This window comes from Coregonus clupeaformis, chromosome 35 (assembly GCF_020615455.1).
Source record: "Coregonus clupeaformis isolate EN_2021a chromosome 35, ASM2061545v1, whole genome shotgun sequence".
NCBI classification, from domain to species: Eukaryota; Metazoa; Chordata; class Actinopteri; order Salmoniformes; family Salmonidae; genus Coregonus; species Coregonus clupeaformis.
The window spans coordinates 16,789,364-16,813,078 of NC_059226.1; the positions used below are offsets into that span (position 1 = coordinate 16,789,364).

Below are 23,715 nucleotides of genomic sequence, written 5' to 3' on the forward strand. Positions count from 1 at the left end.
ACACATCACAATAACCCAAACCTCACCACTTCTACAACCGTATATCCAGACCATCTTCCCCAGCTATACAGACAGCCCCCCCCCCCCAAACACACCATATCTCTTGAAACATCTCCACACTTTTTATCATTTTATAGAAGTCAAATTCTACCCAAGGCACGCAGAGACAATCCCATTAAATAATAGTAAAGGGTCTGTTATCCCCCCACCTTTGACCCTGTTCCTCCTTGTTAGCCAAATAGCCAACTTTGCCTGAGCAAACAGAAAATTCAACATCACACATTTGGCCTTTTCCTTATTTGAATACCTGTACCCCATTATAAACATCCCAACAGTAAACTCCACCCCCAACCTCTCACACAGACATTCCAACAGAGACATTAAAGGCATTAACCTGGCGCACATAGAAAACACATGAATCACAGTTTCACTCATGACACAAAAAGGACACCCCTGTCCTTTCCACTGGAGGTCCCCTGACCTCTTTGCTACTGGGAGTTTGTAGAGCCCCCTCCATCTAAAACCCACCATACTCTCCACCCCACATACTCCCTGCCACTGATGTGCCTTCACTCCTGTTAGGCTCCTAATGTTCCTTACCTTAATACAGAGGTTGTATAGCACTTTACCTCCCACCCCTTCAAAATCCCCCAGGCTCGGAGTGTTAAAATCAAACAAGTCCTCCAAACCCCCTTGCCAGTCCCCAGTCTCTGCCGTCACGTGCAGTGGCGGAAATATTGGCAGCCACTCCCCATTTGGCCGCTCAAACACCCCCTTTACCGGCTCAGACAGTGCCTCCTGGACTTCCCCCAGGAATCTCTCCAGCAGCCTAAGAGATGTTAGTCCTGTTTGTTGTGCTAGGACTTCTGGGGTTTTCCACCCCTCCTCTCCCAGCCTTAGTAATCCCGCTGCCATCAGTCGCCTCTTCAGGGTGGCCAACTGAACCGATCTCAAAAGGATGGCTGGGTTGTGGAAGATAGGCTCCTCCCACACCCACAGCCTAGGCTCCACACCGCCGTCTCGTGTGGGCCTTAGTAGCTGCCAGGCCCTCAGCACCGCAGAGTAAAAATCAGAGAGACCTGCTGTACTCAGCCCCTCCAGCCTCATGAGGAATAGCTGCCGGTCCAACCCTAATCCGCCAGCTCTCCTCAGCAGCGTGCATGCTGGCTCCCTCCAGCCGACATCAGTATGGTACAGCAGTCTCTGCGCCGCCTTTAGTCGGAATGCAGCCACCCTGCTCTCCAGTTCCACCAGGCCCTGTCCTCCTTCATTTACGGACATATACAACACTGCCGCCCTCAGCCAGTGATGACCCGACCAGAAAAAATCCACCAGCTTGCGTTGCAGGTCTGCGAGCAGACGTGGGGATTGAGGACAGCCAGTTTATGCCACAGGGACGATGCCACCAGGTTGTTGATTATCAGCACCCTCCCTCTATATGACACTTGGGACAGGAGCCACCTCCACCTGGCCAGTCTTGACACCACTGCCTGTGACAGCCCCTCCCAGTTCTTCCTGACCCACCGCTCCGAGCCCAGGTACACCCCCAAAATGTTAAGCCCTTCACAAACCCACTGCAAACCCCGTGGAAGCAGAGGGGCCCTATCCCCCCATGCCCCACATAACAGAGCTTTGCTCTTGCCCCAGTTTACCTTAGCTGACGAAGCTCCCTCATACACCTTCAGACTAGTCTCTAGTGCCTGCATATCCTGACCATCACAGAAATGTCATCTGCATACGCTGACACTGCTATGCCTGTCCAGCACACTCCCTGCAGTCTCCTGCGTAGCAGGCCCAAAAAAGGCTCAAGGGCTAGTGTATATAACTGCCCTGATAGAGGGCATCCTTGTCTAATGCCCCGCCTCACCCAGACTGGCCTACTGAGCCCCCCTCCCACCTTGACCATACATGATGCCCCAGCATACAACATCTTCACATAGGCCAAAAACCTTTCCCCAAACCCAAACATCACATTAAACAGATACTCATGGTCCACTCTATCAAAAGCCTTCTCTTGATCTAAAGTTCACATTAGAACCTCTCGACAAGTCCAATATGTCCCTGATTATGAACAAGTTGTCCGTGATTGAGCGTCCTGGTACGCAATATGTCTGGTCCTTGTGTACTATAGAGTCCAGATGGTACTTCAGTCTGTTAGCGAGGACCTTGGCAAATATCTTGTAGTCCGCACAAAACAATGCCACAGGACTCCAGTTCTTAAGTTCACTTTTTTGGGCATGAGAGTCTAAGCCGCCCGACGGCAGCTCATCGGCAACTCTCCTACCCCGACGCACTCAAGCAACACGCAAAAGAAGTCCAGTCCAATTATTCCCCAGAATGTTTTATTAAACTCCACTGGGAGTCCATCAACCCCCAGTGCACGGCTGGGGGACATCTGGGTTACGGCCTCTGCCAGTTCATGGGACAACAGGGGAATGTTCATTTCATCCCTCAGTGCCAGAGAGAGCTTAGGGAGTTCTGCAAACAAAACCTGAGCACACATAGGATCACACAGTTCTGCCCTATATAACTCAGTATAAAACTCCACAGTCTGCTCCCGCATCGCCCCCACCACAGAGGTCACTCGCCCATCCAAAAGCCGTAGACAATGCATACCCTTGGCTTCACCGCTCTGTCTTTCCAAACCAAAGTAGAAGGAGCTGGGAGCATCCATCTCCTTGAGCATGGAGAACCTAGCTCTTACAAGTGCTCCCTTTGCTTTAACCTGGAAAAAACTGCCCAGGTCCCTACGTAGTTCAGCTAAATTAGCCTGGAGGCCTACATTGCCTTGCCCCACCAGCTCTACCTCCATCTCATTAATACTAAGCTCGAGTTCCCCCAATACTCTCCTAGCTTCTGAGGATGAGAGAGCTGTATACTGTTGACAGAAAAGCAGAATTTGGACTTTTCCCACATCCCATCATTGACTCAGAGACTCATACTCCTCTCTTCGCTGCCCCCACCTTTTCCAAAAAGTCTGGAAACCTGAGCAAAAAGTGGCATCTTGTAAGAGCTTTACATTAAACTTCCAGTCGACCACCAGCATCTCCTCAGGCGATACCTGTGAGAGTTCCTGTCTAAGACACCCAAATAGAAGCCCCCTCTCTCTCCCTGTGTTAGGCGCATACACATTTATAAAGACAAAACCCCTGTTGTTAATTTCTGCTTTTACTACAAGCAGTCTACCCCTACACACCTCTTTTGAGTAGCACATTTTTACAGACAGATCCGGTACAAAAAGGACTGCCACCCCTGCACTAACATTTCTCCCATGGCTCAGCACACTTGCCCCTTTCCACCAGAGCCCCCAATCAACTTCATTCAACACATCGCTATGCGTCTCCTGCAGAAACAACACCTGTACTTTTTTTTGTTTTACATATTCACCCAACACACTCCTCTTTCCCGCATCTCTGGCGCCATTAATATTAAGCGAGCCTACCCAAAGAGTCTCCATAAGAAGTGGGAGAAAAGCCAGCAAAGAAAGAGACCAATAGCAAAGCTAAAAAATCCCCAGTGCCAGAAAGAAAACGTTAATCTAAACAGTGTCTGAAGGTAGACCTTTAAGTACGGTTGTGACCCACTTCCTCAACCATTTCCTGGGTGAGAGGACACCATGCCCCTCATTTTTCATAGCATGTTGTACTGATCTTACAAACTTTCCCGGATCGCAAAAAAAAGCCTCAAGATTAACTTTTTTCCCCTTAGTCTCATTCAGGAACCTTGACAGTTTCCTCACCGTGTACTTTGACCCCTCTGACTGACTGGATGTCAGCTCTGGACCCATTGAGGAGGAGTCTGAAAAGAAATCCTCCTCATCGTCTTCTTCCTCAGACTCATCTTTCTCCTCCTCATCTCCATCTCCCAACCTGACCACCTGCCCTTCCACTCTAGTCGGGACCTCCCCCCCAGCATCAGGCAAAGGTTCCTTGGTGCCTTTCACCACACCAGCCTCTGCCCTCCCACCTCCTTTCTTCTCCCCCTTTTTCCTCTTCCGCTTGACACCCTCCTCCACCCTTCTCCACCCCCCCCAGTCACTTACCCTATCCCACTATACTCTCCTCATCCACTAGCATAACCTGACTAAGCCCAGCCTCATCTACACCACCATCCATGACATGACTAGACCCAGTCTCATCTACACCACCATCCATAACATGACTAGACCCAACCTCATCTACACCACCATCTATAGCATGACTGGACCCAGCCTCATCTACCCCACCATCTGTCGCATGACTAGGCCCAGCCTCTGCTGCCTGCGTCTCATGGCCCCCTGTATGTTGACCTCGCCAACCGCGAGCAGAACCTCCTCCACCTTAATTCCATTCTCATGAACACACCTGACTCCATGCCGTAACGACAGCGTCTCCTCTGCGCTAGGCTGTGAAGCCATCGCTCACACCACACCGTTCAAAATCCCAGGAAACTAAACTTCTGTCCTCTTCCCCCCTAACTTTGAAAAAGAAAAACAGTGGGTACCACTAAAACAAACAGTGCATGAACCCTCCACCATAGAAAAGAACAATGGAAAGAAAAGACCAAGGCAAGAATCAAGAAATAAGTTAGGACAGAGCCCTCCACACCAAACATTCAAACTCCAAAAAACTCCCAGCATGCACTGAGAGAGAGAGTGAGGGAGCAAGAGAGAGAGATATATCTCTCTGGTATATGTTAACATGACTCACTCATCTCCACTTGTATCCTGTTAGTGTTAACGGTACCCATGGTGACTCTCTCTCCCATGTAGTCCTGTCTGATGTCATCGCGGGCCGCCAGAGCACGCAGAGGGTTCCGGGAGCCCTGAGTCCTGCGGGATGGACGCACCGACCGCCTATGCTGTGCTACCTCTGATGTCAGCCTGCACACACACACACACACACACACACACACACACACACACACACACACACACACACCACAAAGAGGCATTAAGAGACAAACACACACAATGAACACACTCAATCAATTAGATAGATACAAGAATACACGTAAACACATACACACAACCATACACACCTCCCCCCAACACACACACACACAGACTCACATGGGGGTATTTGTCTGGCAGAGGGCACTCAGGTCCTGCTCTGGGTCAGTTCCAGTGGCAGCTCCAGCCCCAGCAGGGCGGGCAGAGGGTGAGGGGGGTGACACCTCCCTGTAGAAACCACCACACGTCTCCTGGTCATCGGGGGTCATGACCTCCTTCACCCCCCTTGAGGTCACCTCCAGGGGCGTGTCCTTGGGAGCGGCTGGGGGAGGAGAGGGGGAAAACATGAGAGAAGTTACAGGTATTCCACTTCATTGGGATACTCAAAGCATCACTGAGCAAAACACAGGAAGTTAGACAATAGACACCAGTGGATAGACTTCCTCTCTTAATCTGAGGTTTGGACAAATCATCCTAGAATCGATAATAAGACGTACCATTCAGCCTGTCCACAAAGGAATCCAGTTTGTCCAGCTTTGTGTCCTCTTCCACCTCCATCCCAGGGTGACTGGAGATCTCTGTTTAGAGGAGAACCAGAGGTCAGGGAAGAGGATCTACAATCACAAACCAGACACACACATATTTTCTCTTTTGTAGATGTGGTAGTTTTACCTTCGTATGGGCATGCTGTGGCTGTGGCTCCTGTGGAGGGTCTCTTAGTGTGAGATGGAGGGGTCTCGTCTATGTCTGACACAGGGAACACCAAACCTGCAATGGGACAATCACACACAGGTCTGAGTGAGGGAAAGAGAGGGAGAGAGAAGGGGGAGAGAGAGAGAGAGAGAGAGAGAGAGAGAGAGAGAGAGAGAGAGAGAGAGAGAGAGAGAGAGAGAGAGAGAGAGAGAGAGAGAGAGAGAGAGAGAGAGAGAGAGAGAGAGAGAGAGAGAGAGAGAGAGAGAGAGGGAAAGAAAAGGAGAAAGATGAAGAGAAAGAGGGAAACAGATTCATTTAGAGAGAGAAACCTCACCTCTTTTCGCCATGCGTCCAGCCACAGTGTACTGGGCCGAGTCGTTGGCGACCCCTCTCCCTCTGGTCTTCCACTGCTCCTCACTCTCCTGTAGAGTTTTCATGCGATCAGCCACCGACGCCTGTGGCAGCTCCTCCACTTCTACTGGTCTAGCCTGCTGCATGGTCAGAGACAGGGATCAGTGACCAGACAGTAACACTTACCAGTATGTGTGTGATTCTGTGATTGTGGGTTTGTGTGTGTGTGTCTGTGTGTGTCACCTTCTGTCTCCATTGGGGCTGAGAGCGGGTCTGGGTGGGAGAGGAGACCTCCTGGGCCTCATAGGAAGAAATGGTCTGAGGAGGGAGAGAAAATAGGATACATGAAGGGGAACTACGCTAACACGTTTCACTGCAGTATCAACAGAACTCAAATCACAGCACTCAAACAAGTACATCGAAATGGAATATTGAGGGCAATGGCATGCAATGGACACACTTCACTCACACCTGAACGTGTGCTTGCACACACACTCACCTGATTGTAACACATGACATATTGAGGTGTACTGTTAGAATAGACAGAGGAAAAGACAGGGTCCTGGGAGGAGGAGAGGAGAGGAGGAGGAGAGGAGAGGAGGAGGAGAGGAGAGGAGGGAGATAAAGGAAAAAGCCCAGGATTGAGTAAAACAGAATAGAATAGATATGATATGACTTGGACTTGCAGCATAGTCAACAAACCAGGGTCAAACGTTAGGTTGAAATAACCAAACACAGAGGTTTGTAGGCAATATGGTGAACTATGTAGGGAATAGGGTGCCACAGAGTCAGCACTCCGCTTACCCAGCACTGAGGGTTGACGGCTGGTGCATCATGGGAGATCTCACTGTCTTCCTACAGGGGGCAGCATGGGAGCATAGAGGGGGTGTGGTCAGCAAAGCCAAGAGAAAAAGAGGGTGAGAGGAGCGAGCGTAGCATAAAATGAGACGGCAAACAGGAGAAAGAGAGGGTGAAGGGTAATGAGATCCATCTACAAGGCTATGGAGGTCTCTCCTTCACACACACACAGCACGGAGAACTGTCAACACTGTCCAGCTAAGGGTGCCTAATGGGGTCAAGAGGGTTTTCATGGAAGCCTCTCAGTCTATCTGTTAACATACCATGTCATTCTGAGCCATTCAGCCCATTACTGGGCATTAGCACCATTAGGAGCTGCACCCATATCTAAGTAATGCAAGGTAGCTCTCAGAGATTGAACACATACCACAGTAAGTTATAGGGCTGGTGTAGAGGTGGTATGATATTAAACACATACCACAGTAAGGTATAGGGCTGGTGTAGAGGTGGTATGATATTAAACACATACCACAGTAAGATATAGGGCTGGTGTAGAGGTGGTATGATATTAAACACATACCACAGTAAGATATAGGGCTGGTGTAGAGGTGGTATGATATTAAACACATACCACAGTAAGGTATAGGGCTGGTGTAGAGGTGGTATGATATTAAACACATACCATAGTAAGATATAGGGCTGGTGTAGAGGTGGTATGATATTAAACACATACCACAGTAAGGTATAGGGCTGGTGTAGAGGTGGTATGATATTAAACACATACCACAGTAAGGTATAGGGCTGGTGTAGAGGTGGTATGATATTAAACACATACCACAGTAAGATATAGGGCTGGTGTAGAGGTGGTATGATATTAAAGGCATACCATAGTAAGATATAGGGCTGGTGTAGAAGTGGTATGATATTAAACACATACCACAGTAAGATATAGGGCTGGTGTAGAGGTGGTATGATATTAAACACATACCATAGTAAGATATAGGGCTGGTGTAGAGGTGGTATGATATTAAACGCATACCATAGTAAGATATAGGGCTGGTGTAGAGGTGGTATAATATTAAACACATACCACAGTAAGGTATAGGGCTGGTGTAGAGGTGGTATGATATTAAACGCATACCATAGTAAGATATAGGGCTGGTGTAGAGGTGGTATGATATTAAACGCATACCATAGTAAGATATAGGGCTGGTGTAGAGGTGGTATGATATTAAACACATACCATAGTAAGATATAGGGCTGGTGTAGAGGTGGTATGATATTAAACACATACCACAGTAAGGTATAGGGCTGGTGTAGAGGTGGTATGATATTAAACGCATACCATAGTAAGATATAGGGCTGGTGTAGAGGTGGTATAATATTAAACACATACCACAGTAAGGTATAGGGCTGGTGTAGAGGTGGTATGATATTAAACACATACCATAGTAAGGTATAGGGCTGGTGTAGAGGTGGTATGATATTAAACACATACCACAGTAAGATATAGGGCTGGTGTAGAGGTGGTATGATATTAAACACATACCACAGTAAGATATAGGGCTGGTGTAGAGGTGGTATGATATTAAACACATACAGTACCATAGTAAGATATAGGGCTGGTGTAGAGGTGGTATGATGTTAGGATGCTCCTTTGTTTTCAGTGGAATGGCAAAACTCAAACAACATATATGTTCTACCTTCAAGAACAAAAAGGACAGCTAACTAACTCCTCCTACCTGGCCACGTACTATCCACCTTTGTACTTTTCACCTTTTTCAAAATAGATATACTATTTCGATATAATTTTTGGGCAGTGTGCGGACAGCATCCCCTCTTTTGAAATGCCTCCCAAATCCAGGCCAATCTCCCCTGTGATTTGTCCCCCTGGTGACCCTCATCCTCCCCTCTTTCCCTGGCTGACAGGTTAAACTAAACCCACTGGTTCCAGGCAGCCACCCAGAGATTACAAGGGGAAGCCAGGGCCTTTTCTCTGGGCTGGGCTGGTGTGGAGTGTTACAGTGGGGCCAAGCCATAGTATCACAGACCCTGGGGAGTAGGGATTGGCTGGGAGCCTCCTGTTGTGGCTCTATCTGACTGAGAAGGATGTGTCCACAGGTGTCCGCTGCTCTGCTTTCCAGGCTAAAACTGGATTTGCCTCATTGTGATTCTGAGCCTACATATTCAAGATGCTAAACACAAGTGCAGACCCAAATCAACTATAAACAGCCAATCAATTTGCTCCAAAACAAATGAGCCCAGTCAGTCTGAGATTTCCAGTGCAAATCAGTGATGTCAGCATCTATCCACTGCCCACCATTCCCAGTAGCTGACTGCTATGACTAAGGTGTGTATGTGTGTGTTTCAACTAAGGAGAGGTCCAGTAAGATGGCCGCTGGTCTTACCTTCCTCTGGTCCGCCAAGGTCACCTGGACGTGTTGTCTGGGAGGGGTGTCTCTCCTCATTAAGCTACCCCTCTCCTCCTCTTCCTCCTCCCTGGAAGCATCTGACAGCCTGCACAGAGACAGAGGGGAGGTCTAAGAAATAGTCATGCACATTTCTATCTCGTGCGTATGCTCGCTCGCGCACACACACACACAGGGTCACAACGTTCCCTCAACGTTCACACACAAACACATAATTTAAAAGGCCTGTGTGTTGGCTCTTGTGTTAGTTGTGTACCTGTCTCTCCCAGAGGTGTTCACAGGGGGGTCCATCTGCCCTCTCTGTTCAGCCAGGGAAGGCCTCTCCTCCTGGGGGTGACCCTGCTCTGAGGATGGCCTGGCTGGGGCACACATGGCCACCGTCTCCCTCCTGTTCCTGTTCCTCTGTCTCCAGGGGGCAGAGGAGGCTGGTCTCTCTCTACGAGGCACGGGTACATTATCATGTCTCACTGCCCTCCTCTCCTCCACCCCGTTCCCTCTCTCCCCTCCTCCGTTCTGGTCCTGCTGTCTGTCCTCCCATACAGTGTCTCTGTCTGGGTCCCATTCTGGTCCTGCAGAGGGGCTCTTCATCAGGATGCCTCTGATCTCTCCTGGCTCAGAGTCCCAGCGCTGCTGCAAGCCCTGCTGGGACGGGTCAGGTCCTGTGTTTGGCTCCACGTCGGCCTCGGGTCGAGTCTGGGCCTGATGCACCTCGAAGGGCCTCAGGTTGACGGACAGCTCCTGCTGCCGGTCGGAGAGGGTGGGGGACAGGCGCAGCGGGGGCAGCTGGATGGGGCCTTTCTGGAGCTGAGGGAGGACATAGAGAGGAGAATGTTGTCAGAGACATGGAGATGATAGATTCTACTCATCACAATAGTGTAAATTAGTATGAAAACTATAAAAAGAAGAGGTTACTACATATTTCTGAGTCATCATTTTGGACCTGTCTAATTTTAGTGTGAATTGGGCGCTAGTATAGTGTTACCCTCTGGACAGTGGTATGGTCAATATTGGCTTGATACTGATCAATTAAAACTATTGATCAATCCAGTGCTCACAACAGTTAGAGGCACAGAGCGTGACATTTAATTTTGTGTACTTACTCACATACTCATGCTCACGTCAACATCCAGTATACACACACACACACACACACACACACTCGCACTCATACACACACTGAATCACCTGTGTCACAATCTACATTTCTCAGTTAAAGAAAGATACACACACACAATTGCCAATGTCATCTCTAATATTCTCTCTTCCATTCCTCTGAGGATGTCTTGGTCCCACACACACTCACCAGGCTGACCTCCTCCACAGTGATTGGCTGTGTGCGGTAGCGTGCCCCCTTCTGCCTGCGTCTCTCCGGGGGGGCATCAGGAGGGGCGTCCCCCTGGCTCCCTGGCAGGGACAGCTTGTTGAACAGAGCCAGCTTCTCACTCATAGTCAGCTTACTGTTCTCATCGTCCTCCACCGCCTCCGCCTCGGCCTGCACAGCCTTGGCCTCGCCTGACTCCGCTGGCTGGGGGGTGCTGCAGGGACATGGGGTAGATAGATAGGAGAAGAAGAGTGGTGAATGGAAGTCATGGATGAATAGTTAAAACAGAGAAACAGCCCTGTTAATTAAAATGTGTATTGACGGGAACTGTGGAACACAATGTGAGATATTTTTAATGCGTGGCAGTAAATTAGTGTTTTAGCCTCCTCTCTGACTGCTCCCTGTTCCAATTAGAGGCATGAATCTCTCTGTCCAACTCAGTAAAGGACACATGTAGCTAGCCAGATGGGACGGCATTATGAGTGAACAAACCCTACCAGCTCTAGGTTTTCAATAGAAAACTGTGCAATATTAAACCTGTTAAATGTAATGGCAAAATGTAGATTTCTGCCTAAATAGACATACCCAAAAGTAATTATTTATCATGAGAGGGCCATAAACAATACTTAGTAATGCTTATACCGCAAGAAAGATTACAATCTCACCTTTCTGGTAAAAATAGTTATAATTTGCTGAGGAGTAGTCATTTTTCAGGACACAAGCTCAAGTACACAGTACAAATATGAAAATGTGAAATATTTTATATGATGTATTTTCTATTCAACAAAACTGTATAAGGCTTGAAATAACTTATATGCATTCTAAATATAGTACAATCAAGTTATAAAACGACTAACTATAAGATTTCGCCTTCATTATAACGGTGAAATACATATTTTTATGTTTAGTATTAGAAAAAGGTCTCTCTTGATTAAAACTTCTGCCCCCCACCCTTCTGAACATCGCACAGGGCTCTAGCATGACTTCCTGAACTCGTTATGAAATGGCCTTTCATCTCATATTGTCCCTCTATGACAAACATAAAGTGTTTTTTATTTAAAATCTATGAATTATTTTAGATTACTTTGATAACGTTGGCTTTAAATCGATATCCGAATGTGCTAGAGCGACGAACCTACAGAAACCGTATACCATAAACCGTTTCACAACTATAATCAGTTATGATCTCATGACCTGCTTTCCATGTGGATTCCACAACCCACTGGGCAAGGAATTTGAATGTGTGAGAGGCCAATGTTTTTTGCATACTGTCTGCCAACACGTCACTGCCCACAGATACAATATCTCCTTGTCCATTGACCATCGAGGTGTGACTCTTGACCCTGCTCACCTGGTGGCCACCACCATCTCCTCACAGGTGATTGGCTGAGTGAGTGAGCGGTGCTCGTTGCCGCGTCGTACTCTGCGTTCAGACGTGACGCTGCCAGAGCGAGGCTTCAGAAAGGAGGAGGCCTCAGGGGCTGCTGTCTTCTCTAGCTCCTGCAACAGAGAGAAAGAGGGAGAAGAGAGAAAGAAAGAGAGAGAGAAATAGTCATTCATAACATTTATTTTGATATCTGATACATAATATCTGACCATTACATGTAGCACAATAATACCTTTGCCACCGGTGTATAATAGACATTTAGATCAAACAGAGCATACAATGTCCTTATTGTGATCGAGATGTAGTTGTCCCTGATTGCACTGACTTTGCTCACAGCTGCTTGTTTGAAGAAGTGTACTTACTGTGATCAAGATGTGGTTGTCCCACTGGCTATCCTAAGTTGAATGCACCAATTTGTAAGTCGCTCTGGATAAGAACGTCTGCTAAATGACTTAAATGTAAATGTAAAATAATGGTTGAAATGACTGTCTCACTCTACTGAAAAAATAACAGGAGAAACTACAGAAATGTCCTCTCCTTTTTCATATCTTTCATTGAAACTCTCTCTCTTTCCTGGCATGTGAATGGAGGTGCATTACTATAGGCAGCGGAAGTGGGTCAGTTAGCTGGTGAATAAACCAGGGATCTGTAAGTTGCTGTGGGTAGCCTACGTAAGGAGGTAGAGGAGAGGGATAGAATGCCAGGTCTGCAGGTCACAGTGTAACCAGAGCTCCCTCAGTAGCGTACCATTACCTCTCTGGCCCTCCCCTCAATCCCCTCCCTCCTGGCCCAGCCTCCCTCCTCCACCAGCCAGCCTGACAGGAGCTAGCTATAGGCTAATTATAACCACCTGTTAATGGCTGTTCATGGCTTTATAGTCCCTTTATAACCACCTGGCTCCCCTGGGGGGGGGGGGGGCTGGTTGGTTGCTAATGTTTTGAATTTCAGTAAAGGTGGATCACTAGGATCCCATTTCAAAGTAAACACAGAGAAGGAAACCCATTAGCAGTCCTCCTGAGAAATGTTTGAACTATAGCCTGGGACTATAGCAAAATTAGATTGATTAACAAGACAGACTGCCAAAGGCTACATAAACAATAAAACATTGACCAATGGGAGTAAACTAAGAACAGCAGGGTCCATCTGCATGCACTCTGTGGTCTGGCTTCCTATATTACACTCTTTCTGCAGATGTAATTTAGGCACCATGTACCAATATATAGTACAGTACTATTATACAAGGCCCTGTCTGGATCAGAGAGCAGCACCTGTTTGGCCATTCATATTCCTCAACATTCGTTCGGCGTGTTCAGTTCTGCATGCTCAGCTCAGCCTGTTGGCTCATCATGTGTTGCTCCATGACTGTAAGGTGAGCAGTCACCAGGAGACATCTCTCTCTCTCGCTCTCTCTCTCTCTCTCTCTCTCTCTCTCTCTCTCTCTCTCTCTCTCTCTCTCTCTCTCTCTCTCTCTCTCTCTCTCTCTCTCTCTCTCTCTCTCTCTCTCTCTCTCTCTCTCTCTCTCTCTCTCTCTCTCAACATGGGCTCTGTTGTTTCTGTTGATGTGCAGTGGTGAGACATAAGCCCTGTGTAGCCCCCCTGGTCTCCATGGTGATGACCTTTTGTGGTCAGGTACAAGGGAACAGGAGCGGGGTCCTGGGAGGAGTTCCTGTTTCACAGCCAAGGCTGAGATAGATGGACGTGCTTACTTTAAACAGAGACATCTTGGCCGCCACACTCATCTTGGCTCTGTCGTCTGTCTTCACATCAGCTGGGGGGAAAATACATTACATTAAATATATACATAAAGTCAGGCAAACTGAGGTAAATGCATTAGAGGTAAGTACATACACACTCAAAGACACACCTTGTTAAAATGCAAAATGCCTGTCAGCCTGTCTGTGTCATCAGCAGGAATATCATTTTGGCATCATTGAGCCTGTCAAACACATTAACCCGAACCCTCTAAATAAAAATAGGCAAACAAAAAATTGAACAGCACCCCACTCACCTTATGATCATATAGCGAACTCACAGTCCCTGTCATACAGCAAAAACTGTTAACCTGCTTATAGTAGTCCAGAGAGGCTACCTGTCAGTCAAGCTGCGACACAATGAGATAGACAGATCTCTGTGACTGATCCATTCATGTGAGGCCATCGCCCTGCTTGTTGTCCTGCACCTGGCATTCACTACACTGTCACATGGCACCACCACCACTATCTCTCAGCTGGCACTGCTAGCTGGCTACTTCCTCTCACCTGGCCTGAACTTAATGACCACACAGCTCATCCTTTTGACCAGGCAGTTGGGCAGTTGGTCAGCATCGCTGATCGTGTGAGTGTCAACTGTCTCTGTTGTTTCTAACAATGCTCTCAATGGCTATGTAATCATGTATTTTAGGTGGACATACAAATGAATGTATGAGAGATAACTTATTGGACAGCTACTGTGTAGAAGTGGGGACAATTTTTATAGTGGCGGTAAGGTGCTTTTATGGCTCATAAATCCATCCCTACAGAGGAAGTTCAACATTCTACCGTCACCCTGTGCCCATCTGGGTCTGGTGGACTGTTTAAAAATAAAAGCCCTTGATTTATTTGATGTTCTGTTTATTATAGATGTTCTATAAAGGCAGCTCTGGAGCTGGGGTTGAGTGTAAGTAGAGGTCAGAGTATATTCATTAGGTTTACTGTTGTAAACGTACTGTTATACAGTAACTATTAGTTGATATAGGTTTGTGCGTTTATATTATCGGTTGATTTTGAGTGAAAATAGAAAAAACTGTTATTCCTTCTGACCCTGTGTTGTCCGCCCCCTTTTCGTCTGTCTGTCTGTCTGTCTGTCTGTCTGTCTGTCTGTCTGTCTGTCTGTCTGTCTGTCTGTCTGTCTGTCTGTCTGTCTGTCTCTCAGCTACTGTGTGATGACAGAGCCTATTACAGCAGCCTGCTGAGCCATTTTATCACACGCTACTTGTAGAGACAAGTGCTGATCAGAGCTCTTTGCAACCTCCTATCTCTCATGTCGGCATTTCTGTGATAGAGAGAGAGGGGGGGGGAGAGAGAGAGAGAGAGAGAGGGGTGGGGGGAGAGTGAGAGGGGGGGAGAGAGAGAGAGCGAGAGAGAGAAAGAGAGAGAGCACCTGCTCTTCTTTGTCACTGTGTTAAACATTATCCCTGGCAAGCCACACAGCACTATGCCTGTGACCCCCCTCTCTCTCTCTCTCTCTCTCTATTTCGCTCTCTCTCTCTCTGTGTCTCTCTCTCTGTGATCCTCTCTGTCCCTCTCTCTCTCTATCTGTGTCTCTGTCCCTCCCTCCCCCACTCAGTTAACACAGAGGCAGTACAGAGGCAGTCCAATAGGCCATGGATCAGCCGTTTGTGTGTGGCAAACAAAAACAGGCCATGTGACCCCAGGTGGGCGGGGTTCGTTACCTTTAGCGTTCTCCTCTTCCTCTGCTTCTAGCAGCCTGTGGGACAGAGAGAGAGAATCAACACAAGGTCATTGGCTGAAACATGCACACAAGACAAAAGATGAGAGGAGTTTGACCATGCTTATTCCTGCCTGGTATAATTCTCTCTTTTCACTCTCTCTCCATTGTCTGTGTGGGTTACTGTATCTCACACACAGGCCCAGGCTCCTGTGCCATATCTGCATGCTCAACATAGCAACACTGTTCATGTCATGGTTTTGGTATTAAGCGCCATTAACAGATGCAAACATACATGCAAATCATGCCTCTTGCCAGTGTACCAAGGGCAATTATTTCAATACATAACCACAAGGACCACCAGAAGAAATGCTCCTCTATGAGAGGACAGTAAATATCTGGAAAGCATTTACATGCATGGAAACCATTATCACACACTATCAAAACAACGCATCAGCAAAAAAAACAACAACCCTGCAATGGCACAAAACACTGCAAACCTCTCCACCTGAAGAGTAACCAAACTACGGCAGAGTCTTCCAGATGAGCCCCAGGCTTGACCTGCATGCTCTGATATGATATGGTTGATATGGCGGGCCGCAGCACACAGTCCCTACCCGCCGCTCTCCTGCACCTCACAGGCTGTGATCGGCTGTGTCCTGAAGCGCTCGTTGGTTTTGCGGCCCCCGCCTGACACCCCAGGGAGGTAGCGACGGGTGCGCCGCCGTCCCCCCTCCGAGCACGGCTTTACAGCCAGGTCAAGGGAAGAGGCCGCAAGGCCACTGTCAGGGCTACTATTCCCAACCACAGAGGAACAGGGTGAGCATCAGGAGAGAAAGGGAGAGAGAGATAGTGAGAGACTGGAAGCAGTGGGACAACTCCCACTAACACACACTGTAGACGTATACAAACAGAGACAAATAGAAGATTTCACAAAGAGACTGACACCCACACATATTCAGAATAACAACACACACACAGGCCGTTTCATGCAGGAGACCCTACACTTTCTCAGGCTGTGTTACAGTTCCGGTCTGCTGCAGCAGGGCACTCCTCAGCTGGCCCACCGACACCCGCGTTTGCAGCTGGGCCGAGTCGGGTCCAGGGGGGCCTGGGGGAGCTAGGTGCTCCCCCCCACTCAACATGCCGGCAGAGCCAGAGGAACACTGCCTGTAGGCGGGGGAGGAGGGAGGTAGGTGGCGTAAGGAAAGTGGCAAACTACCACAACACTGCCAATTCCTAAAGAGCAACCTTGACAAAGTATTGTATCTCTTAAAGGAAAGGGAGTCCAGGTCAGTAGGGTATAAAACACACATGGAGGAATCAATGTGATCTCTGCTGTACTAGTACTGCACCCCGCTGGGAGCCAGGTTTAGCTCTCTCTGCTTGAATTAGCAACAAACGCCATAAAGCACAGGTGAACTCTGACAACTGTTTTACGGGGCTGAAAGGTCACATGAGAGAATGTTCACTGGAGAAGGAGCTTGGTGACTGAATGGGGGTTGTTTTAAGAGGTGGTTACACATAATATGGTTGTTTCTATTCATCAATCTGTAGTTAGGGAATAGGGAAAAGGCCATTCTGTTGTAGCTGTTACTCTACGTGGCCTGATATTGTATAACACAACAATTCACTGATGGCCAGTAGGCATTACCTGCACACTTTCAGCATAACTAGGTTCAGTGGTCTGAGTCAGCATGTAGTGTGACATCATACACAGAAACAAAGGGAATTGTCAGTGTATGCAACCTGTCTGCTGCATCACTCTTTGTTCACTTGTGTTCCTGATGGGGTTGAGAAGGGTCTCCACTACTGATCGGCTACACATGGAAGGGACTCACCTTTGGAGGTATGTTGGGTCTGCAGAAGTGTCTGCCTCAAAGCCGTTGGAGACTCTCCGAGGTTCTGACTCCAGAGGGGTGCTGCTCTCCCAGTGGAGGCCCCTCCTGCCCCCCTCCAGCCCCCCTGCTCTGCCGTTCACCCCCCCAGAGAGGGTCCTGTCTGTGGAGGGAGGAGCGCCGTCTGAGTTCATGAGAGTCCCATCCCTCCTCACCCACTTGGATGGGAGCTCCTCCATGTTGCCATAGCGTTCTTGCAGCTCCCGCCTCCTCTCGGCCTTGTAGCGGGCGATCCGCTCCGATCTGGGCTCCAAGGCGGGGTTCTCCATAGTGTCCATGCTGCCTGTAACTCTCCCTGTCTGTCCGTAAGTCAGAAGGTCTCAGTAGGTCTCCTTTAACAATGACCTGGGCATTGATGACTCAAACCTCAAGAGATTCCCTCCTACGTCACTTCTCAGCTATCAAACACCAAAGGATAAATGGAGGTTCAAAAACCAAATCCTCCTCCAGTAAGTTAGTGTGTGCTCTAATCAACTGCAAACACCAGTAAGATATTCTAAAGTGCTTCACCAATCATAAGGTCCAAAGTTGGCATGTGGAACCAATCAGCACCTCCGTTGTTGGCATTGGGAATGTCTTCTTCCAATCAGTAGACTGTCAGACAGACAAATCATTCCTTTGAGCTCATCGCACTGCTGAGACAGAGGGCGCAATAGAAAAATCAGATAACTGTGCAATCTCACTTTCACAATCAGTTAGCCACACATTCATTCCCTACCAGTTGAATAATTGATTGTTTGTTTCACATCCGTATGTTCTTCAGTAAGTTAATCACTACGACATAAACATACCACCAGCCTACAAGTGCACTATTAAATCAAATAACATGACGCTATGATGAAACAAAAAGCTAAAGAATTTACAGTAGCCAGAATTTACACAAGTCTCTCTCACACCCACATAGCATTGAACCCAAACAAACCATACCTTGTTAAAATGTCCCTTATAAAATCAGCGTCATGCTTCATCTCATTTTATAGCAGCATGCCATCTGTAGACAACCAGCTACATTATAATTGCCCCCTCTTTTTCTTCCCATGTCGCCCGTCTCTCTCTCTTCTCTCTCTCTCGCTCCTCTTTCCTGCTGAAGCCCTGTAAGATGACCTGTTGTAGGCTGCTCTGCAAGGCAGGAATCTCCCCTTGCACTGAAACCCTATACCACCGGCAGCCAGCCATCCAGCCAGTCAGCTCCACTTCAGTCCTACAGTACGTGGCTGACTTTCTGAAGGTTTCCCCTCCAGTAGAATTCCACTGGTGATCATTAAGGTTAGACCAGATCAGTCCCTCTTGCTTCCAACGTTAGTTAGTGCTTCCTATGTTAGCGAGCTGAAAAGTTGGAGACATTGTCCGGCAAGTACTAAGTTCACTAACTAAACAAAAGATTACATTTACAAAGTAAATTATATCTCAATAGGCCTACCCAGAGATGGTATAGTTCGCTGGTTGTTCAAACCCAGTCATGGTTTATGTAAGCTACAGTATTCATTCTGATCCTCTACCAATAACATGGTACTTAACATGTCATTGGGAATGTACACTACAAGACCAAAAGTATGTGGACACCTGCACGTCGAACATCTAATTCCAAAATCATGGGCATTAATATGGAATTGGTCCCCTCTCTGCGGCTATGACAGCCTCCACTCTTCTGGGAAGGCTTTCCACTAGATGTTTTAACATTGCTACGTGGACTTGCTTCCATTCAGACACAAGAGTATTAGTGAGGTCAGGCACTGATGTTGGGCGATTAGGCCTGGCTCGCAGTCGCCGTTCCAATTCATCCCAAACGTGTTCAATGGGGTTGAGGTCAGGGCTCTGTGCAGGCCAGTCAAGTTCTTCCACACCGATCTCAACAAAACATTTCTGTATGGACCTCGCTTTGTGCACGGGGGCATAGTCATGCTGAAACAGGAGAGGGCCTTCCCCAAACTGTTGCCACAAAGTTGGAAGCACATAATTGTCTAGAATGTCATTGTACGCTGTAGCGTTAAGATTTCCCTTCACTGGAACTAAGGGGCCTAGCCTGAACCATGAAAAACAGCCCCAGACCATTATTCCTCCTCCACCAAACTTTAGAGTTGGCACTATGTATTCGGGCAGGTGTTCTCCTGGCATCCACCAAACCCAGATTTGTCCGTCGGACTGCCAGATCGTGAAGCGTGATTCATCACTCCAGAGAACGCGTTTCCACTGCTCCAGAGTCCAATGGCGAAGAGCTTTACACCACTCCAGCCAACGCTTGCTATTGCGCATTGTGATCTTAGGCTTGTGTGCGGCTGCTCTGCCATGGAAACCCATTTCATGAAGCCCCCGACGAACAGTTCTTGTGCTGACGTTGCTTCCAGAGGCAGTTTGGAACTCGGTAGTGAGTGTTGCAACCGAGGACAAACGATTTTTACGCGCTACGCACTTCAGCACTCAGCGGTCCCGTTCTGTGAGCTTGTGTGGCCTACCACTTCGCTGTTGAGCCATTGTTGCTTATAGACGTTTCCACTTCACAATAACAGCACTTACAGCTGACTGGGGTGGCTTTAGCAGGGCAGAAATTTGACAAACTGACTTGTTGGAAAGGTGGCATCCTATGACGGAGCCACGTTGAAAGTCACTGAGCTCTTCAGTAAGGCCATTTTACTACCAAAGTTTGTCTATGGAGATTGCATGGCTGTGTGCTCGGTTTTGTACACCTGTCAGCAACAGCTGTGGCTGAAATAGCCGAATCCACTAATTTGAAGGGGTGTCCACATACTCTTGTATATACAGTGAGGGAAAAAAGTATTTGATCCCCTGCTGATTTTGTATGTTTGCCCACTGACAAAGATATGATCAATCTATAATTTTATGGTAGGTTTATTTGAACAGTGAGAGACAGAATAACAACAAAATAATCCAGAAAAACGCTTGTCAAAAATGTTATAAATTGATTTGCATTTTAATGAGGGAAATAAGTATTTGACCCATCTGCAAAACATGATTTAGTACTTGGTGGCAAAACCCTTGTTGGCAATCACAGAGGTCAGACGTTTCTTGTAGTTGGCCACTAGGTTTGCACACATCTCAGGAGGGATTTTGTCCCACTCCTCTTTGCAGATCTTCTCCATGTCATTAAGGTTTCGAGCCTGAAGTTTGGCAACTCGAACCTTCAGCTCCCTCCACAGATTTTATATGGGATTAAGGTCTGGAGACTGGCTAGGCCACACCAGGACCTTAATGTGCTTCTTCTTGAGCCACTCCTTTGTTGCCTTGGCCGTACGTTTTGGGTCATTGTCATGCTGGAATACCCATCCATGACCCATTTTCAATGCCCTGGCTGAGGGAAGGAGGTTCTCACCCAAGATTTGACGGTACATGGCCCCGTCCATCGTCCCTTTGATGCGGTGAAGTTGTCCTGTCCCCTTAGTAGAAAAACACCCCCAAAGCATAATGTTGCCACCTCCATGTTTGACGGTGGGGATGGTGTTCTTGGGGTCATAGGCAGCATTCCTCCTCCTCCTCCAAAACACGGCGAGTTGAGTTGATGCCAAAGAGCTCCATTTTGGTCTCATCTGACCACAGCACTTTCACCCAGTTCTCCTCTGAATCATTCAGATGTTCATTGGCAAACTTCAGACGGGCCTGTATATGTGCTTTTTTGAGCAGGGGGACCTTGCGGGCGCTGCAGGATTTCAGTCCTTCATGGCGTAGTGTGTTACCAATTGTTTTCTTGGTGACTATGGACCCAGCTGCCTTGAGATCATTGACAAGATCCTACCGTCTAGTTCTGGGCTGATTTCTCACCGTTCTCATGATCATTGCAACTCCACGAGGTGAGATCTTGCATGGAGCCCCAGGCCGAGGGAGATTGACAGTTATTTTGTGTTTCTTCCATTTGCGAATAATCGCACCAACTGTTGTCACCTTCTCACCAAGCTGCTTGGCGATGGTCTTGTAGCCCATTCCAGCCTTGTGTAGGTCTACTAACTTGCCCCTGACATCCTTGGAGAGCTCTTTGGTCTTGGCCATGGTGGAGAGTTTGGAATCTGATTGATTGCTTCTGTGGACAGGTGTCTTTTATACAGGTAACAAGCTGAGATTAGGAGCACTCCCTTTAAGAGTGTGCTCCTAATCTCAGCTCGTTACCTGTATAAAAGACACCTGGGAGCCAGAAATCTTTCTGATTGAGAGGGGGTCAAATACTTATTTCCCTCATTAAAATGCAAATCAATTTCTAACATTTATGACATGCATTTTTCAGGATTTTTTTGTTGTTATTCTGTCTCTCACTGTTCAAATAAACCTACCATTAAAATCATAGACTGATCATTTCTTTGTCAGTGGGCAAACATACAAAATCAGCAGGGGATCAAATACTTTTTTCCCTCACTGTATAGTGTATGTCCCTAGAAATGTCCCTGAGCAGGACTGTCCATACTCACTCATCTGACAGTCTAATTTCTCTCTCAACAAGCACACACATGCAAAACCTCCATCCTGGTTAGTAGGTTGTCTGGCTGTTTGAACACAAACAAGGATCTGAACCACTAACCATATATAAATAATGACATCAACACATTTGTATTCTCAATCAGTAGGGACTTGAGCCATTGGCTAGGCCGCCAAAAATTGGTGTGGGTGTGTGTGTGTCCTGAAATGGCTAAATGTTAGCGTCAGCATTCCTGTCCCTTTCCCCCCACAGCTGAAACACAATGGGGCCTATGAAACAATGAGCGGAGAGCCATGGGACTCATAGGACTTAGTACAGCAGAGGTACTGCAGGCCTAAAGGGCACTGTACTCTGTGGTGGTCTGTAACATTCATGGTTTCACCATCACCATAAACAGATAAACACAGACATCGGTTACACTGTAGATACACCACTTGCTCTGGGAGTATTGGGAATGGTGTGAGACAATGTCTTCCAGATTGCCATTGCAAGCTTATACAGTGGGGAGAACAAGTATTTGATACACTGCCGATTTTGCAGGTTTTCCTACTTACAAAGCATATAGAGGTCTGTAATTTTTATCATAGGTACACTTCAACTGTGAGAGACGGAATCTAAAACAAAAATCCAGAAAATCACATTGTATGATTTTTAAGTAATTAATTTGCATTTTATTGCATGACATAAGTATTTGATCACCTACAAACCAGTAAGAATTCCGTCTCTCACAGACCTGTTAGTTTTTCTTTAAGAAGCCCTCCTGTTCTCCACTCATTACCTGTATTAACTGCACCTGTTCGAAGTCGTTACCTGTATAAAAGACACCTGTCCACACACTCAATCAAACAGACTCCAACCTCTCCACAATGGCCAAGACCAGAGAGCTGTGTAAGGACATCAGGGATACAATTGTAGACCTGCACAAGGCTGGGATGGGCTACAGGACAATAGGCAAGCAGCTTGGTGAGAAGGCAACAACTGTTGGCGCAATTATTATAAAATGGAAGAAGTTCAAGATGACGGTCAATCACCCTCGGTCTGGGGCTCCATGCAAGATCTCACCTCGTGGGGCATCAATGATCATGAGGAAGGTGAGGGATCAGCCCAGAACTACACGGCAGGACCTGGTCAATGACCTGAAGAGAGCTGGGACCACAGTCTCAAAGAAAACCATTAGTAACACACTACGCCGTCATGGATTAAAATCCTGCAGCGCACGCTAGGTTCCCCTGCTCAAGCCAGCGCATGTCCAGGCTCCGTCTGAAGTTTGCCAATGACCATCTGGATGATCCAGAGGAGGAATGGGAGAAGGTCATGTGGTCTGATGAGACAAAAATAGAGCTTTTGGTCTAAACTCCACTCGCCGTGTTTGGAGGAAGAAGAAGGATGAGTACAACCCCAAGAACACCATCCCAACCGTGAACCATGGAGGTGGAAACATAATTCTTTGGGGATGCTTTTCTGCAAAGGGGACAGGACGACTGCACCGTATTGAGGGGAGGATGGATGGGGCTATGTATCGCGAGATCTTGGCCAACAACCTCCTTCCCTCAGTAAGAGCATTGAAGATGGGTCGTGGCTGGGTCTTCCAGCATGACAACGACCCAAAACACACAGCCAGGGCAACTAAGGAGTGGCTCCGTAAGAAGCATCTCAAGGTCCTGGAGTGGCCTAGCCAGTCTCCAGACCTGAACCCAATAGAAAATCTTTGGAGGGAGCTGAAAGTCTGTATTGCCCAGCGACAGCCCTGAAACCTGAAGGATCTGGAGAAGGTCTGTATGGAGGAGTGGGCCAAAATCCCTGCTGCAGTGTGTGCAAACCTGGTCAAGACCTACAGGAAACATATGATCTCTGTAATTGCAAACAAAGGTTTCTGTACCAAATATTAAGTTCTGCTTTTCTGATGTATCAAATACATATGTCATGCAATAAAATGCAAATTAATTACTTAAAAATCATACAATGTGATTTTCTGGATTTTTGTTTTAGATTCCGTCTCTCACAGTTGAAGTGTACCTATGATAAAAATTACAGACCTCTACATGCTTTGTAGGATGATAGC

At 47.4% G+C, this 23,715-nt stretch overlaps 1 protein-coding gene across 10 annotated transcripts in view; it reads right to left on the bottom strand.

Moving 5' to 3' along the window:
• The window catches only part of LOC121569629 (supervillin), a 36,187-nt gene that overhangs the window by 7,966 nt on the left and 4,506 nt on the right, over window positions 1-23,715 (bottom strand). The window contains exons 1-18 of one of the 10 annotated variants that reach the window (XM_041880744.2): window positions 18,161-18,323; window positions 17,177-17,865; window positions 16,341-16,505; window positions 15,953-16,129; window positions 15,340-15,374; window positions 13,616-13,677; window positions 11,874-12,022; window positions 10,505-10,736; window positions 9,458-10,005; window positions 9,181-9,289; window positions 6,779-6,829; window positions 6,474-6,536; window positions 6,218-6,292; window positions 5,958-6,114; window positions 5,603-5,698; window positions 5,428-5,508; window positions 5,051-5,252; window positions 4,689-4,861 (exon numbers count right to left, since the gene is read on the bottom strand). In XM_041880744.2, coding sequence (XP_041736678.1) covers window positions 4,689-4,861; window positions 5,051-5,252; window positions 5,428-5,508; window positions 5,603-5,698; window positions 5,958-6,114; window positions 6,218-6,292; window positions 6,474-6,536; window positions 6,779-6,829; window positions 9,181-9,289; window positions 9,458-10,005; window positions 10,505-10,736; window positions 11,874-12,022; window positions 13,616-13,677; window positions 15,340-15,374; window positions 15,953-16,129; window positions 16,341-16,505; window positions 17,177-17,511 — 2,710 coding nt within the window. In that variant the 5' untranslated portion in view covers window positions 17,512-17,865; window positions 18,161-18,323. Of the gene's footprint in view, window positions 1-4,688; window positions 4,862-5,050; window positions 5,253-5,427; window positions 5,509-5,602; window positions 5,699-5,957; window positions 6,115-6,217; window positions 6,293-6,473; window positions 6,537-6,778; window positions 6,830-9,180; window positions 9,290-9,457; window positions 10,006-10,504; window positions 10,737-11,873; window positions 12,023-13,615; window positions 13,678-15,339; window positions 15,375-15,952; window positions 16,130-16,340; window positions 16,506-17,176; window positions 17,869-18,160; window positions 18,324-23,715 lie in introns of those variants that run through there. The other 9 variants (XM_041880743.2, XM_041880746.1, XM_041880742.1 and 6 more) reach the window with 9 other exon arrangements.